Source organism: Pseudophryne corroboree, chromosome 2 (genome assembly GCF_028390025.1).
Source record: "Pseudophryne corroboree isolate aPseCor3 chromosome 2, aPseCor3.hap2, whole genome shotgun sequence".
Classification (NCBI taxonomy): Eukaryota; Metazoa; Chordata; class Amphibia; order Anura; family Myobatrachidae; genus Pseudophryne; species Pseudophryne corroboree.
The window spans coordinates 450,153,229-450,170,169 of record NC_086445.1 but is presented as its reverse complement, the minus strand read 5'-3'; the positions used below and the strand labels follow the sequence as shown (position 1 = coordinate 450,170,169).

Below are 16,941 nucleotides of genomic sequence, written 5' to 3'. Positions count from 1 at the left end.
TCCTTTTGCCCGCTTGTTCTTATAGGAACGAAAGGACTGCGGCTGAAAAGACGGTGTCTTTTTCTGTTGGGAGGGGACCTGAGGTAAAAAGGTGGATTTCCCGGCTGTTGCCGTGGCCACCAAATCCGATAGACCGACCCCAAATAATTCCTCCCCTTTATACGGCAATACTTCCATATGCCGTTTGGAATCCGCATCACCTGACCACTGTCGCGTCCATAAACTTCTTCTGGCAGATATGGACATCGCACTTACTCTCGATGCCAGAGTGCAAATATCCCTCTGAGCATCTCGCATATAAAGAAAAGCATCCTTTAATTGCTCTATAGTTAATAAAATACTGTCCCTATCCAGGGTATCAATATTTTCAGTCAGGGAATCCGACCAAACCACCCCAGCACTGCACATCCATGCAGAGGCGATGGCTGGTCGCAGTATAACACCAGTATGAGTGTATATACTTTTCAGGGTAGTTTCCAGCCTCCTATCAGCTGGATCCTTGAGGGCGGCCGTTTCAGGAGACGGTAACGCCACTTGTTTTGATAAGCGTGTGAGTGCCTTATCCACCCTAGGGGGTGTTTCCCAGCGCGCCCTAACCTCTGGCGGGAAAGGATATAATGCCAATAACTTCTTTGAAATTAGCAGTTTTCTATCGGGGTTAACCCACGCTTCATCACACACGTCATTCAATTCCTCTGATTCTGGAAAAACTACAGGTAGTTTTTTCAGACCCCACATAATACCCCTTTTTGTGGTACTTGCAGTATCAGAGATATGCAAAGCCTCCTTCATTGCCGTGATCATATAACGTGTGGCCCTACTGGAAAATACGTTTGTTTCTTCACCGTCGACACTAGATTCGGTGTCCGTGTCTGGGTCTGTGTCGACCGACTGAGGTAAAGGGCGTTTTACAGCCCCTGACGGTGTCTGAGACGCCTGGACAGGTACTAACTGGTTTGCCGGCCGTCTCATGTCGTCAACTGATTTTTGTAACGTGCTGACATTATCACGTAATTCCATAAACAAAGCCATCCATTCCGGTGTCGACTCCCTAGGGGGTGACATCACCATTACCGGCAATTGCTCCGCCTCCACACCAACATCGTCCTCATACATGTCGACACACACGTACCGACACACAGCAGACACGCAGGGAATGCTCTTATCGAAGACAGGACCCCACTAGCCCTTTGGGGAGACAGAGGGAGAGTTTGCCAGCACACACCCAAGCGCTATAAATATATAGGAACAACCCTACAGAAGTGTTGTTTCCTTTATAGCAGCTTAATATATCAATATCGCCAAAAAAGTGCCCCCCCTCTCTGTTTTTTTACCCTGTTTCTGTAGTGCAGTGCAGGGGAGAGTCCTGGGAGCCTTCCTCGCAGCGGAGCTGTGCAGGAAAATGGCGCTGTGTGCTGAGGAGATAGGCCCCGCCCCCTATTTCGGCGGGCTCTTCTCCCGGTGTTTGTGAGACCTGGCAGGGGTTAAATACATCCATATAGCCCCAGGGGCTATATGTGATGTATTTTTAGCCAGAACAAGGTATTATCATTGCTGCCCAGGGCGCCCCCCCCCCAGCGCCCTGCACCCTCAGTGACCGCTGGTGTGAAGTGTGCTGACAACAATGGCGCACAGCTGCAGTGCTGTGCGCTACCTCATGAAGACTGAAAAGTCTTCTGCCGCCGGTTTCTGGACCTCTTCACTTTTCGGCATCTGCAAGGGGGTCGGCGGCGCGGCTCCGGGACCGGACTCCATGGCTGGGCCTGTGTTCGATCCCTCTGGAGCTAATGGTGTCCAGTAGCCTAAGAAGCCAATCCATCCTGCACGCAGGCGAGTTCACTTCTTCTCCCCTAAGTCCCTCGTTGCAGTGAGCCTGTTGCCAGCAGGACTCACTGAAAATAAAAAACCTAATAACTTTTTCTAAGCAGCTCTTTAGGGGAGCCACCTAGATTGCACCCTGCTCGGACGGGCACAAAAACCTAACTGAGGCTTGGAGGAGGGTCATAGGGGGAGGAGCCAGTGCACACCACCTAGTCCTAAAGCTTTTATTTTTGTGCCCTGTCTCCTGCGGAGCCGCTAATCCCCATGGTCCTGACGGAGTCCCAGCATCCACTAGGACGTCAGAGAAATCATGTATCTTAAAAGTCTTCCCATTAATACATACCAGATCCAATTTTTATCTGTATATTGATGATTAGTGCCTGAGGGAATACTTTCTCTACCACCCAATTTTTTCTATATTAGACTTCAGGTACTTTGGAGAGGTACCTTGGAGATTGTATATACCTAGCAGGCTGCCTTGTGATTTTTGCGCAATTTAGAGGTCCCGATGGAGTATTTTCTATATTCGATATTGTCTTCTCTCCTGTCTTTTGGGATCCGAAATTGCAGCAGTCATGTTCAAATGTAGAGAGAATAGAAGAGTGGTTCTAGAGAGTCTCTTTAAAGATGAGGGGGAGCATATTGAGCTCCTTGATGAAAGTTTAGAAAATGTAATGAGAAAACTAGAAGTAACATTGTTAAAAGAAAATAGGATTTGGTGGGAGACGGTTACTTTAGAAAAGTACGTCTCCCACGAAATTATACCTAGAGGGCTAAGAATCAATAAAAAGGCAACCTTCGGGACATCGTCTGATACATTTAGGGATGAATGGGACAGAATTATAACAGAATGTTCTTTCTCATTGATTAACCTTATAATTAGTGAGCGAAAGAGAGAGTTGTCCAAACTTGATGAAGAAATAAAGTGGTATAGGGACTTAATTGGTCGGTTTGCGGATTTGCCCGACTATAAACGTTTTGAAGAAAGGATTGAATTAAATATAAAAAAGAATGAGAAAGCCCTGATAGACCGCAAGATAAGAAAATTTATTAGAGACAAAAAAGAATCTAACTATCAAATAGAAGAGACAGATGTTGATATTAGGGATAGGAGTGACTAACTCCAGAGAGGATCAAGATAGACGTTTTAAATATGCCAATCATAGAACTAAACTTAGAACCGAGAGACCCCCCATTAGATCGAGAAGAGGATTGTCCCCCAGAAGACCAAATAAAAGGAATAGGGAAATACGCCAATATTCAGGAGATAGATTTAGATATAGATTTCGTGAACCTCAGAGGTTTAGAGAGAGGAGATATAGGAATGATCCCCCTTTCGATGCAAATATGAGAAATGGTGATTATAGAAGGAATTTTAGAAGAAACTCTTGGTTGCAAACACCAATACCTGTGAGAAATCGGTATGGAGTATTTGAGGACAACAAGTATGGAGCACGTTTTTTAGAGAGGGGGTACCTAATACGGAATTGGAATTAGGTAAAAAGACACACAGAGGCAAAAGGGGTGGAATCAATAATAAAAAAAGAAGGAAGGGCCTTACTAAACGGAAAAGAAGTAAAAAATTAAGAATGAAGCTCAAAGATGTTCGCCCACAGGAGAGTAACATCCAGTTATCGGGTAATTCCGGAACTGGGAAAGATATAGAAGTCAACAGTGAAAGGGGGGTTAAAATCTTCAATATTAGTACCCATACTCTCAGCGAATATGAAACAAAGGTTTTAGAAAAAGGCCTTAAATATGCCCCATCTGTTCCTATTAATAAATTCCAGACCTTTGTAGATATCCATAAATTTATAAGGAAATTGTGTATTAAAAAATTCTTCCTAACAAAGGATACAGTGGAAGAAATAGGGAATATGGAATTAGTAGAACAAACACCTTTTAAGCCTAAATCCGTTTTTTATCAGACACATGTAAAAGGCAATTTTATTGAAACCTTTTGTCAGTTAGTACAGGAAGATCTCAGAGAAATTAGACCAACAGGATTCAAGCATAATTTGACGAAAAAAGAAAGGGCAGCTTTGAAAGATTTGCAGTCAAATAAGGAACTTGTTATCAAATCGGCGGAGAAAGGGGGAGGTAAAGTGTTAATGGACAGAGAGTGGTATACAAGGGAGGTTGAAAATCATCTGGGGGACCAACAAACCTATCAAAAATTGAGGTCAGACCCAACTAAAAGGATAAAAATTAGTTTCTCGGAACTTATTGAGAAATATAGTAATTTAGGGGTTCTAGAGGAAAAAGAGGTAAAATTCCTTATAAATGAGAAACCGGTTGTCCCCACTCTGTATTTATTGCCTAAAGTACATAAAAATCCTGTCCACCCCTCAGGAAGACCTATAGTCTCTGGGATAGACTCTGTGACCGCCAATTTGTCGGAATATATCGACTACTTTTTACAGCCTTTAGTGTTGAAAAATGTTTCTCATCTCAAAGGCACAAAAGACCTTTTAAATTCGATTTCCATGGTCCCATGGGAAGAAAATTTAATAATGGTCACAGCAGATGTAAAATCACTATATTCTATCATTGAACACGAGGCCGGGATAAGAGCTGTTACTTCCGCACTTTGCAATAGCACTTTAGAGGGCGAGATGCAAAATTTCATTTTAGAGGGGATACATTTTATTTTAAATAATAATTATTTTACGGTTGAAAGGGATTTTTATATTCAGAAGGTCGGTACAGCCATGGGCACCAGGTTCGCTCCAAGTTACGCCAACATTTTTATAAGGCAATGGGAATCAGATTATATTTGGAATAACAACCCATTTGGAGCGGACCTGGTGTCCTGGAGGAGGTATATCGATGATATTTTATTCATATGGAGAGGAAGTAGGGAAGCACTTGATGGTTTTTGCACCTATTTAAATAATAACGATCTTAATATTCAATTGACTTTTAATGTTGATACACGGCAAGTGGACTTCCTAGACATCACTATCTCTCAGGAAGAGGGTAAATTCTGTACCAAGACCTTCATTAAAGAAACCGATTCTCTAGCATTTATCGATATTACTAGTTGCCATCATTATAGCTGGTTAGATTCGATTCCACAAGGGCAATTGAAAAGGTTTAAAAGAAATTGCACCAGTAATGAGGTTTTCAAACAGCAGGCCAACAAACTGAAGGATAGGTTTGAAAAAAGTGGATATAATATGGAAAGGATAGACAAAGCCATACAGGAAGTGAGTTCAATAGATAGAACAGATTTGCTATGTGAGAAGCAGCAGGAACAGTTTAAAAAGAACAGTAAAAGAAAAAATTTTGAATGGGCTTTTATTACGAGTTTTAATGCACAACATAGAACCCTTGAAAGATCTTTTAAAAAGAATTGGAATATTCTGAAAAGAGATCCAGTTGTTGGAAAGGAAATTCCAGAGCAACTGGTCTTTATATATAGAAGAGCACCCAATCTTAAAAATTCGTTAGTAAAAAGTTATCTCCCCCCCCAAAAAAAGAGAGGGTAGAGTTTTAACAAAGGGTTTTCATCGTTGTGGGGATTGCATCGGATGTAAGGAAATAAAAAGTGATGGGACAAAGAAATTGGATCTAGTATGTGTTAATGGGAAGACTTTTAAGATACAGGATTTTATTACCTGCAATGTCAAAAACGTTATATATTTTATAGAGTGTTCATGTCATTTATTTTACATTGGGCGTACTACAAGATCGTTAAAAATACGCATAAGTGAATATTGCAGAAATATTAAACAGGGTTTAACTACCCATGCGTTGTCCAATCATTTTAAGACTCACCATAATAGCTCTGTAAAAGATATAGTTAGATTTGCTGGTTTTAAATTAATTAAACCTACAAATAGACAAAAAGATACTATGTCGGTTTTAGCAAAAAGCGAAATGCAGTTTATCTATGATTTTAATACACTGCATCCATTTGGGTTGAATAACGATTTTGAACTCAAATGGTTTTTATAATTTTTATGTATTTGTATGATTCAAGGATTTTATAAGTGCCCTAATTAAATTATTTCTATCTCTAGGTATGAAATCTTCTGAAGGACCGTTTTTTTCTATTTTTTCATTTTTAATTTGTTTGTTAATAGTGATATTTTATTGCATTTACTATGGGGAAGCAATCGGATCAGTGTGATCACTTCCGGCCCTTATGGATGGCAATGTAGTAATCTAAGGGTTGGCGGAAGTTCCCATTCCCAGTTGTCCTAAGGAATTAGTGCAATTCTAAGAAAAAAAAACCAGCTGCCCGAAGTCCGATTTTACCGGAAGTGACGGGGTTGGGAGAGAGCCCGCGTCACAGGATATGACGGAGCTGGCTGTCAAAGCGGATGTCGAGTGGTTGGCGGAAGCCTCCACCGACATTTGCCCTGTATGGATGGTTGGCGGAAGTCCCGCCGCGGGACGCGTTTGGTTGGCGGAAGGCCCCGCTATCCGAACAGGAGTGGCTGACGGAGGTCTCCGCAACCACTGATATACACATTAGGAAGGACAGTAATAGGCTATTTAAAGCACTGTCGGGATTTGGGTTATATTTCCGGAAGTAACAAGCGGGGGTAGAGGATATTAGGTCAGTGGTTGGCAACTATGTAAATAGTGGTTGGAAAACCACACCCCCGGAAGTGACATATCGGAGAGTAATGTTCAGGATAGGAGGATTGCATCTCCATGGTAATTTTTCATCTGTGAAAATACAGCTGAATGTAATGAAGGATTAGGATTTCTATTGGTGGATGTTTGAATAAATACATGGATTAGAACACTGTCCCTTACTTCACCTTGAAAAAGACCTGCAGCATCGCGGATGGAAACGCGTTGGTATCTAAGGGACATACCGGATTCCAAAGCTGCTGTTGCTAAAGGACCAGGAAAGCTGAATTGATTGCCAAAACACCAGTTCCAGTGGCCTTTTCCGGAGAGAGGCTTGGTGACTGTATTACAAACTGCTATTTTGAGAGCTGACAAAAACCAGTTCTCATTATTTGCTAGTAATTATTCTGGCTTCCCACCTGCAGCGGAACCTTTGGATAGTTTTCTACTGTGAATTGTGTTTGTCTAATGTGTGTTAGGGTTTTAACATTAAATTGTGATTGTACCACACATGTTATGATTTCTTTTTTACATATTCTCCTGTATTTGTGAGATATTGAAAAGTGAAAAAGAATCCCTAGTGTTTTCTGGATCTCCTCTACTGAATAAGGGATGTATTACTCCTTTTCATTTTTATCTGTATATTGATGATGAGCGCCTGAGGGAATACTTTCTCTACCACCCAATTTTTTCTATATTAGACTTCAGGTACTTTGGAGGGGTACCTTGGAGATTGTATATACCTAGTAGGCTGCCTTGTGATTTTTGCGCAATTTAGAGGTCCCGAAGGAGTATTTTCTATATTCAACATACTGTCATAGACCTTGCAGCCAAGCTGCTATTTTGCTTTTGCATTAGCTTTACTCTTATGTACACACACAAACAAGTATACAAAGACAGACAGACAAGTCCCACGACTAAGTAAAAAATGTAACTAAAGTGTGTATAAGCCTGAAGTGCAGTGCACGTAGGGACAGACTAAAATCGGTTAAATACGTGCTGTAGTGAATTCCTACTAACACCCCTGCTCCTCCAGTAGCCAAGTGTTGTAGTACCGGCACCAAACTTCCTGCACGAAAAACCAGGAAGTCTGTGTTAAAATGGCGTCCAGCCATGTGCTTTCAGCTTGTGATTCACATTAACATGATAATAAAACAATCCTATCTATATATAGATACATACATATAGGTCATGCTGATTCGGTTATTATTAATGCATCTATTTTGTATAAACAATAGATCCCCTAAATCTGACTTCAAACTTAATAATCTGCCAGCAGGGACCTCCTAACAAAGCTTATGCAGTGTTAGGTCCCTGAGCCGCTGTTTGTCTGCGTGCCCGGAACGTCCGGGGTGGGGGCGCGGGTCACAGCGGCTGCGTGACGTCACACGCAGCCACTGTGACCCTCACAGCGACGAGTAGCTCCCTGCCAGCGTGCAGGAGCTGCGCTGGTAGGGGGCTACTCCTAAAGAACAAAAGCACTGCCGCTGTGCGATGCTTTTGTACTTGTGCAGGGGGATCGGGCCTAACATGTAGGGGGGTCGGGCCCGACATGGGGGGCGAACTAGCCCTGTGCTGGGCGCCCCCCCCGCATGCCGGTGTGACTGATCGTAGATGTGCTAAATTTAACACATCTACGATCAGGTCTGAATTAGGCCCAAAATCTTCACACTTCATAACTACACTATGTAGACAAAAGTGATTGGACACAGACAGCAAATACATCAATGATCTATGATTACTGCAGACACCCTTCTTGGCAAACTGTCCACAAGTTCCTGGGCAAAAGCAGACAGTATGTTTTGCCATTCCGCCTTAAGTACAGTGACCAACTGCAACACTGAAGAAAGTCAAGTCAGTCTAGAACGCACCCATCGCTCTAATTCGTCCCAAAGGTTCTCAATGGGGTTAGGATCTGGACTCTGTGCTGGTCAGTTCATTCAGGTTACAGAAGTTTCTGTATAACAGTCCAGTATCACCCTGGATACATGACATTGCACAGCCTACAATGATCCCCTTTCAAACTTCGTTAGCTCCTTCCAGCAAGCCATTCCATTAACAAATGACCTTATCAGTGCCCCTCTATCCATTTTATACCTTCACAAACACGTGTCTGCTGAAGGAGCACACCATTTCACTTGCGCATGAGGGGGTGTCCAATCACCTGTCTACGTAGTGTACAAGAGGCAATAAAACGGTCGATGCCAATTAAATGCCAGAGGCTAAACTGAGCAATATTTTAGGAGAAAAACAGACACCTTGTCTGTTTTTCTCCTAAAATATTGCTCAGTTTAGCCTCTGGCATTTAATTGGCATCGACCGTTTTATTGCCTCTTGTACACTACGTAGACAGGTGATTGGACATGAAAAAGTGGTACTAAAGCTTTGATGAGTAATTGACACTTTCAAGCAGAAAGCCTCAAAATGTTTCTGTCCCTCCGCACAGCTGAGCCCAATGTGATTTCTAAAAGCTCCTAACAAGAGCAAAGATGTTCTAATTTATACTTCAAGTGTGCTTTGCAAAGAGGTCCCTTCATCCTTCCCCACCAAACATCTTCACTGAGCAAAACAATCACTCAGTATTCTCTAAACTGGGTCCATAGGATTTCTGTGAAGGTCTATTGTGGGCATGTAGTTGTGTGACCGGCGGTGACAATACAGACGCCAGGATCCCGCCCCCTAACAATCCCGACAGTCAGCATGCCGACTAACAGGGACTATTCCCACTCGTGGGTGTCTACAACACCCATAGAGTGGGAATAAAACCCGTGGCGCTTGCTTCCCCCCTTCCCCCGCCGGGCATCTCCAAGCCGGGATCCCGGTGTCGGTATGGTGACCGTCGGTCACACATACCCAAACCCTATTGTGCATTACAAACCAACTATACTAATGAATCATTTAATTATTATCTGGCACAAGTCCACAATTACAGTTTTCCTGTACTAATAAATTGTTGATTTGTCAAGGATTCATACAACGTCACAATTTTGGACCAAGTTCACAGGTTAGCAACCATTGCCGTAAATGGTAAGAGTTACACCTTACCATTATACCTCCTGTGCAAATGGTTAGAGGTTTGTGACATCCAGTTACATCAAGTAGTGGGTGTTACTGACAAAGCACTAGAAATGACCACCCATTTGTGACCTAAGTTACTGAAGGGAGCCCAAAAGTACAAATGGTGGAGTAATGGCTGTTTGTTACGTGATTTAGAAATATGCCAAATATCTGCATGTTGGCTTTGATTAGAAAGGCATCAGGTATATATGTGATCACTCAGGTGAAAGCTAATAATTGAACAAATAAAGAAATAAAAAAAAGGGTTAAACAAGTCAGAGAATTAAATAGATTGAAAACGTGTAGTTTACGAGACAATGGGTGTGTAGCAGGCAAATGGTCTGTGGCTTGCACTCCCTCAACTACTATGTTTTTATATTCTACTTAAACTGTAAGGGGCAGATTCAATTACACATGCCAGCTACAGTAGACCGATTCTGCTTGCATATCCAGAGGGTGCGAGCATAATCACCCTTCTGTGTGTCAGCCCCAGGATCCTGTTCAGCGGCTTCCGCACTTAATTGAATCTGCCCCAAGTATAGAGTTCAACATGTTACAGATAATTAAATGATTAAACAATAACACAAGTATGTTCCTGGCACCTGAGATCTGTGTTCCCAAATCTTACAATGCCTAATCAATCCTGTAAATTAAGCAATATTCATCTATTACAGATGCAAGCAGAAGAGATGGGGAAAGTAAGGGGAAGGGCAACAAGTGGACGGGCACATAAGATCAGAGCGGGATAGGAGACAGAAAATTAGGGCAGGTGTATTAAGCCTGGAGAAGGGATAAAGTGATAAACCAGTGATATGCGCAAGGTGATAACGCACCAGCCAATCAGCTCCTGTCATTTTTCAAATCCGTAATGACTAGCTAGTGCGTTTATCACCTTGCACTTATCATTGGTTTATCACTTCTTCATCCCTTTTCCAGATTAATATATCTGCCCCAATGTACAGTTAGTGATAGAGTAAAGAGTAGAGAGGAGGGAAGGGTCCATAGAAAGAGGTGGCATCTAATTTCAAGAGGTGCTCAAACAATAACACGTGAATGAACATACATACTGACCTTATTCACTTTTTGAAGATTATGTTTCTCGTTAATATGTTCTAACACTGTGGACAGTGGGACCTCTTCAAAACACTGCAGAACCTTTATAAAGAACAACATATAGGATCTTACTAAATATAATCACAAAAGTTGCATTGAGCCTGATGACGTCATAAGATTATGTACAAATTCCTTCAAAATTAAAAAAAACAATAAAGTATCAGTCCCTACCAGATATCAATGCAACATTAAAATAATAGAAACACAGTGCTAAATGTTTAACATGGAACTGTTATTTCTACTTAATACTCCATGACAGCATTACTATGGTTAGATGCCCATTCTAGATAGTGTAGGTAAAGTCAAATAGTTAAAAAGAATGCCCCTGGTGGTAAATAAAGCTGTGTCTTTCCCTGCATCTAGCTCTATGTAAGCAGATAGTGTGTGTTAAGTTGCTCACCTTGACAGTAGGAACAGGATCATATAGTTATTCTGCAGGTCAAAGGACAGGGCTGGCTACCTTGGGCGCTACAGTCAGCTGCCTCAGAAGTTCTGCTAGCATGAAAGATTCATTTATCCTGCTTGTTACTGGAGTACAGGTCGGAACCCCAAGGCTGGGGCACGTATCAAACTAGTGGAAGTAGCGTGCAGTGAGCTGTGAATCTTTACATGTTGGGAACCTCAAGTTATGGAATTTCACTTGCATGTTTTCGGTTTATAATGAATGGATGGTAATTATATCTACATACTAAACATCTTGCTTTTTACTTTTGAAGCCAACACCACGTATTGATAAAGTGATCATTAACTAGGAGGCACAATCACTATACATTCATTAATCCTCTCTTATGCAAAACTCAGCACTTTGTAATGTACGGATTATGAGATAGATACATATAGGAGAGCAGTCCCACTGGCTTTTGTCTTCTTATTACATACATGTACTGTATAACTTTTTATCCCTTACCTTGAAGTGTGGGAAGGAGATTTTGTTAAATTATTCATTGTAATAAATTGACCAGCTTGTACAAGTATCACATACCAGGCTGTGCCCCAACACACACAGCTTGCACATTCCAGCCAATGCCCCACTGCACAGGCTGTACACTCCTCAGACACCAGCTTTTGCCCCTGTGACATGCCAGCCTATGTCTATATTACAGTTGTGCTCATAAGTTTACATACCCTAGCAGAATTTGTGATTTTCTGCGCATTTGTCAGAGAATATGAATGATAACTCACAAACTTTTCTTTCACTCACGGTTAGTGGTTGGGTGAAGCCATTTATTGTCAAACAACTGTGTTTACTCTTCTTAAATCATAATAACAACAGAAACTACCCAAATGACCCTGATCAAAAGTTTACACACCCCAGTTCTTAATACCGTGTATTGCCCCCTTTAACATCAATGACAGCTTTTAGGGGTATATGCAATTGCGGTCGAATTCCCGAAATTGTCGAATTTCGGGTCATTTTCGCCCAAAAAAAAAAAAAAATCGTCAATGCAATTCAGTGCTTTCCGTCAAAAAAACGGACTTTCAAAATTCGACTTTTTGCAAATTCGACTTTTCTGCAATGATACAAGTGCTGCAATTCGACAAAAGCATATTCAATTCAAGTTTGGAAATTCGACAGCAGTGCTTTTAGGCAGTAAATTCGTCATTTTCAATCCGCCACACTTTGGAGGGTGAAAACAATAAAAAAAAAATTAAACATGTTTTTTTGGTGTTTTTTTTGGGGGGGAATAGCATATCTATTTATATTAGAAGGGATTAGGTACTTTTTTTTTTTTTTTTTTTTTTGGAGGCACAAGTATTATTTATATATTTTTTAAAATATTTTTTTTTTTGTTTTTTTTTTTTAGTGCTGGAACGGGAAAATTTAAAAAAAAAATGGCGTGGGGTCCCCCCTCCAAAGCATAACCAGCCTCGGGCTCTTCGAGCTGGTCCTGGTTCTAAAAATGCGGGGGAAAATTGGGCAGGGATCCCCCGTATTTTTAAAACCAGCACCGGGCTCTGCGCCTGGTGCTGGTGCAAAAAATACGGGGGACAAAACGAGCAGGGGTCCCCCGTATTTTTCACACCAGCATCGGGCTCCACTAGCTGGACAGATAATGCCACAGCCGGGGGTCACTTTTATACAGTGCCCTGCGGCCGTGGCATTAAATATCCAACTAGTCACCCCTGGCCGGGGTACCCTGGGGGAGTGGGGACTCCTTCAATCAATGGTGGGAACTTAGCGGCTAGCGGTGAGGTCACCCGCCGGTCAGCGGCTGACCGCGGGTAACCCCACCGCTGACGGCAAAGTTCCCACCATTGAAACTAATGGACCGAGCTGTGCGATGCGCTGTCACAGCACAGACAGCGAACAGCCAATCAGGTGAGCGCCACGGAAGTAGCGCTTCCTGATTGGCTGAAGGGACTTCAGTGACAGGAGTCACGTGGTGTCCCGGCATTCGGGGTAAGGGGTCTCATGTGTCAGCATGGGACCCCTTTCAGTCCGGTGGTCCGTGTGTCCGTTTTCTTTTTTTGCCAAGTACGTGGATGTATCTCTGGATGTGGATGTACCTCTGGACGCTGGAAGGTGAGTATAATTTTTTTCACAGGTACCCTCGGATCGTCGGAGACCGTGGCAGTCGGCGTGTCAACATAGGTAAGTATGTGTGTGTCGGCAGTGTGTAATAAAGTTTTACTGTCACGGTGTCTGTGTCCTGTTTTTATTTGGGTATTTTTTTCCCAGTAGACCTACAGGTACCAGCGGGCCCGTTTTTCTCCCGCATGCTGGTACTTGTGGTTCTCCAAGTACCAGCTTGCGGGGGATGCTTGCTGGGACTTGTAGTTCTGGAAAAAACAATATTCTTGTCATTTTACTTTAGGCTATCAGCCTCCCATCCGCAGCCATTGGATGGGGGGGGACAGCCTCGGGCTTCACCCCTGGTCCTTGGGTGGCTGGGGGGGGGGGGGGGCCCTTGATTGAAGGGGTCCCCACTCTCCCAGGGTACCGCGGCCAGGGGTGACTAGTTGGATTTTTAATGCCACAGCCGCAGGGCACTGCATAAAAGTGACCCCCGGCTGTGGCATTATCTGTCCAGCTAGTGGAGCCCGATGCTGGTGTAAAAAATACGGGGGACCCCTACTCTTTTTGTCCCCCGTATTTTTTGCACCAGCACCAGGCGCAGAGCCCGGTGCTGGTTTTAAAAATACGGGGGATCCCTGCCCAATTTTCCCCCCCGCATTTTTGGAACCAGGACCAGCTCGAAGAGCCCGAGGCTGGTTATGCTTTGGAGGGGGGACCCCACGCCATTTTTTTTTCTCGTGTTTTAGCTGTTTTTTCCCGTTTTTTTAAATCGCGGCAAAATCCAGCAAATCGGCCGTTTTTCGCCCGCGGGACTGTCGAATCCGTTTTTCATTGAATATGGTGAATTCCGGCAGCCACCTGCCGGAATTCACCTGTCGAATTGTGTCGAATTTAAAAACGGTGATAATTTGCCGCGATTCGCCGTGAACTGCATATACCCCTAAGTCTTTTGTGGTAGCTGAGGATGAGGCTCTTTATTTTCTCAGATGGTAAAGCTGCCCATTCTTCTTGGCAAAAAGCCTCCAGTCCCTGTGAATTCTTGGGCTGTCTTGCATGAACTGCACGTTTGAGATCTCCCCAGAGTGGCTCAATGATATTGAGGTCAGGAGACTGAGATGGCCACTCCAGAACCTTCACTTTATTCTGCTGTAGCCAATGACAGGTCGACTTGGCCTTGTGTTTTGGATCATTGTCATATTGGAACGTCCAAGTACGTCCCATGCGCAGCTTCCGGGCTGATGAGTGCAAATTTTCCTCCAGTATTTTCTGATAACATGCTGCACTCATCTTGCCATCAATTTTTACCAAGTTTCCAGTGCCTTTGTAGCTCACACATCCCCAAAACATCAGCGATCCACCTCCGTGTACCACAGTAGGAATGGTGTACCTTTCATCATAGGCCTTATTGACTCCTCTCCAAATGGAACGTTTATGGTTGTGGCCAAAAAGTTCAATTTTGGTCTCATCACTCCAAATGACTTTGTTCCAGAAGTTTTGAGGCTTGTCTCTGTGCTGTTTGGAGTATTGTAAGTGGGATGCTTTGTGGCATTTGCATAGTAATGGCTTTCTTCTGGCGACTCGACCATGCAGCCCATTTTTCTTCAAATGCCTCCTTATTGTGCATCTTGAAACAACCACACCACTTTTTTTCAGAGAGTCCTGTATTTCAGCTGAAGTTATTTGTGGCTTTTTCTTTGCATCCCGAACAATTTTCCTGGCAGTTGTGGCTGAACTGTTTGTTGGTCTACCTGACCGTGATTTGTTTTCCACAGAAACCCTCATTTTCCACCTCTTAATTAGAGTTTGAACACTGCTGATTGGCATTCTCAATTGCTTGGAAATCTTTTTATATCCCTTTCCTGTTTTATACAGTTCAATTACCTTTTTCCGCAGATCCTTTGACAATTCTTATGCTTTCCCCATGACTCAGAATCCAGACACGTCAGTGCAGCACTGGATGAAAGATGCAAGGGTCTTTCAGGAGACCAGAAACTCACTGACCTTTTATATACACACACTGATTACAAGCAAACAGATCACAGGTGAGGATGGTTACCTTTAGTAGCCATTCAAACCCGTTTGTGTCAACTTGTGTGCATGTTATCAGGCCAAAATCTCCAGGGTATGTAAACTTTTGATCAGGGTCATTTGGGTAGTTTCTGTTGTCATTATGATTTAAGAAGAGTAAACACAGTTGTTTGACAATAAATGGCTTCACCCAACCACTAACCATGAGTGAAAGAAAAGTTGGTGAGTTATCATTCATATTCTCTGACAAATGGCCAGAAAATCACAAATTCTGCTAGGGTATGTAAACTTATGAGCACAACTGTAAGCATAGCGACACATTTAATTTTTTCCTTTACCGATTCACCTGATTTAACCACACCCATTATACATCTAATTTACTGCACGCTCAATACCCTTTAAGGCCAAGGGTGCTAAAGGATATGAGTGAACAAGCCAAGTCTTTGACCAGGGTGACCAAAAGCCTAACTGCATTACTGGGTTCCAAGTCTAGTTCTCAGCAAAAGGAGAGTCTGGAACCATCCAAAAAATTAGTTGATTGCACGGATGAAGCAGACATTTGTTACCAGATTATTTAAATGCTAGTAATTATAAATAGCATTCAGAACAAGGCATTAAATAGACACAAGTCCTTTGTCAATATAGATGAAAGGGTTTAATATTGAGAAAAGGATTCTTAAGCTGCTCTGGATACTTGTAGTGATGAAGCAGGAGAAATCGAGGAGACACAAATAAAATTTAAAATTCGGATAATGTGAATACTTTTTAAAAACATATATAGTTGCTTACAAAGTATTGCACCCCCTTTTTCTGTTTTCCAGTTAAAAATAAAGTTTGCATAAGTATTCAATCTTTGTGCTGTAGAAGCCCCAGATCCACATGGGTGAAAGATATTACATTAACAATTGGCTTTAAAATAGCATCTACATGTGATTCATTAAAAACAAACAATCTGCTGACTTTCTACCTATACTTTAGCAAGACACGGTATATAGAAGCCTTTATGAATTTATGTTGCAATAAATATTTCCCACAGCAGATATTAAATGTTTGAGAAACCTAATTCTAGAAGGCAGTGTGTTCCCTGATCATCTATTAAGGATTTAGGGCAGATTTAACAGGTGATATTCTTGTAATTACTCATTACTGATCTTAAACAGTGCTCCAGCTATTTTCTCCTGTCATGTGTTTGAAAAACTACAGTTAGGAGCTGATTGGATGAAGCACCACTTAAGAATATCACTCATTGTTAAATCTGCCCCTTAATACTAAGTAAACGGTCATCATTGGATAGCTATAGTCTAAAGCTTGGTACAAGCTGTACAATTATTGTACCAATTTGATAATAATTAGGTGCACTGCTCTCTTTATAGTATAGTGTATATGAACGTCTGTTTTGGCGATAAACCGAAGAAACCATGGTCACAAACATGCTCCTTCAATTATAGATTTTAATACAGTATTACGTGGTGATAGTGGATATAAAGCCCTGTCTACTGTACTACTTGGGTACATCTCACTGTAATGATCACAGTGGAGTATGAAGGGGGAAAAAATCATGTATACTTTGCGTCAAAATACTCCATGGCAGCCAAGGTTTCACACCTAGCATGTTGTTTCGGTGTCATATTTCAGAGGCTGCACAGGAAATCACTCAAGGGCCAAGGCATAAAGTATAAGGAGGAGCTCCATTATATACAGTACCATCCAGGGTTGTTTTAAAACTACAAATGTGTCCTCATACATCTTGACTCAATACGCATGAAATGCCTGGCGTGAGTCAGCCGGCAACTCTGCTAACAAGCAGCTTATGATAT

At 42.3% G+C, this 16,941-nt stretch overlaps 1 protein-coding gene across 1 annotated transcript in view; it reads right to left on the bottom strand.

Annotated features, from left to right (window-relative positions):
• MYBBP1A (MYB binding protein 1a) overlaps window positions 1–16,941 on the bottom strand; it is a 273,632-nt gene that overhangs the window by 239,804 nt on the left and 16,887 nt on the right. The window contains exon 3 of the mRNA XM_063953716.1: window positions 10,537–10,620. Coding sequence (XP_063809786.1) covers window positions 10,537–10,620 — 84 coding nt within the window. The remainder of the gene's footprint in view (window positions 1–10,536; window positions 10,621–16,941) is intronic.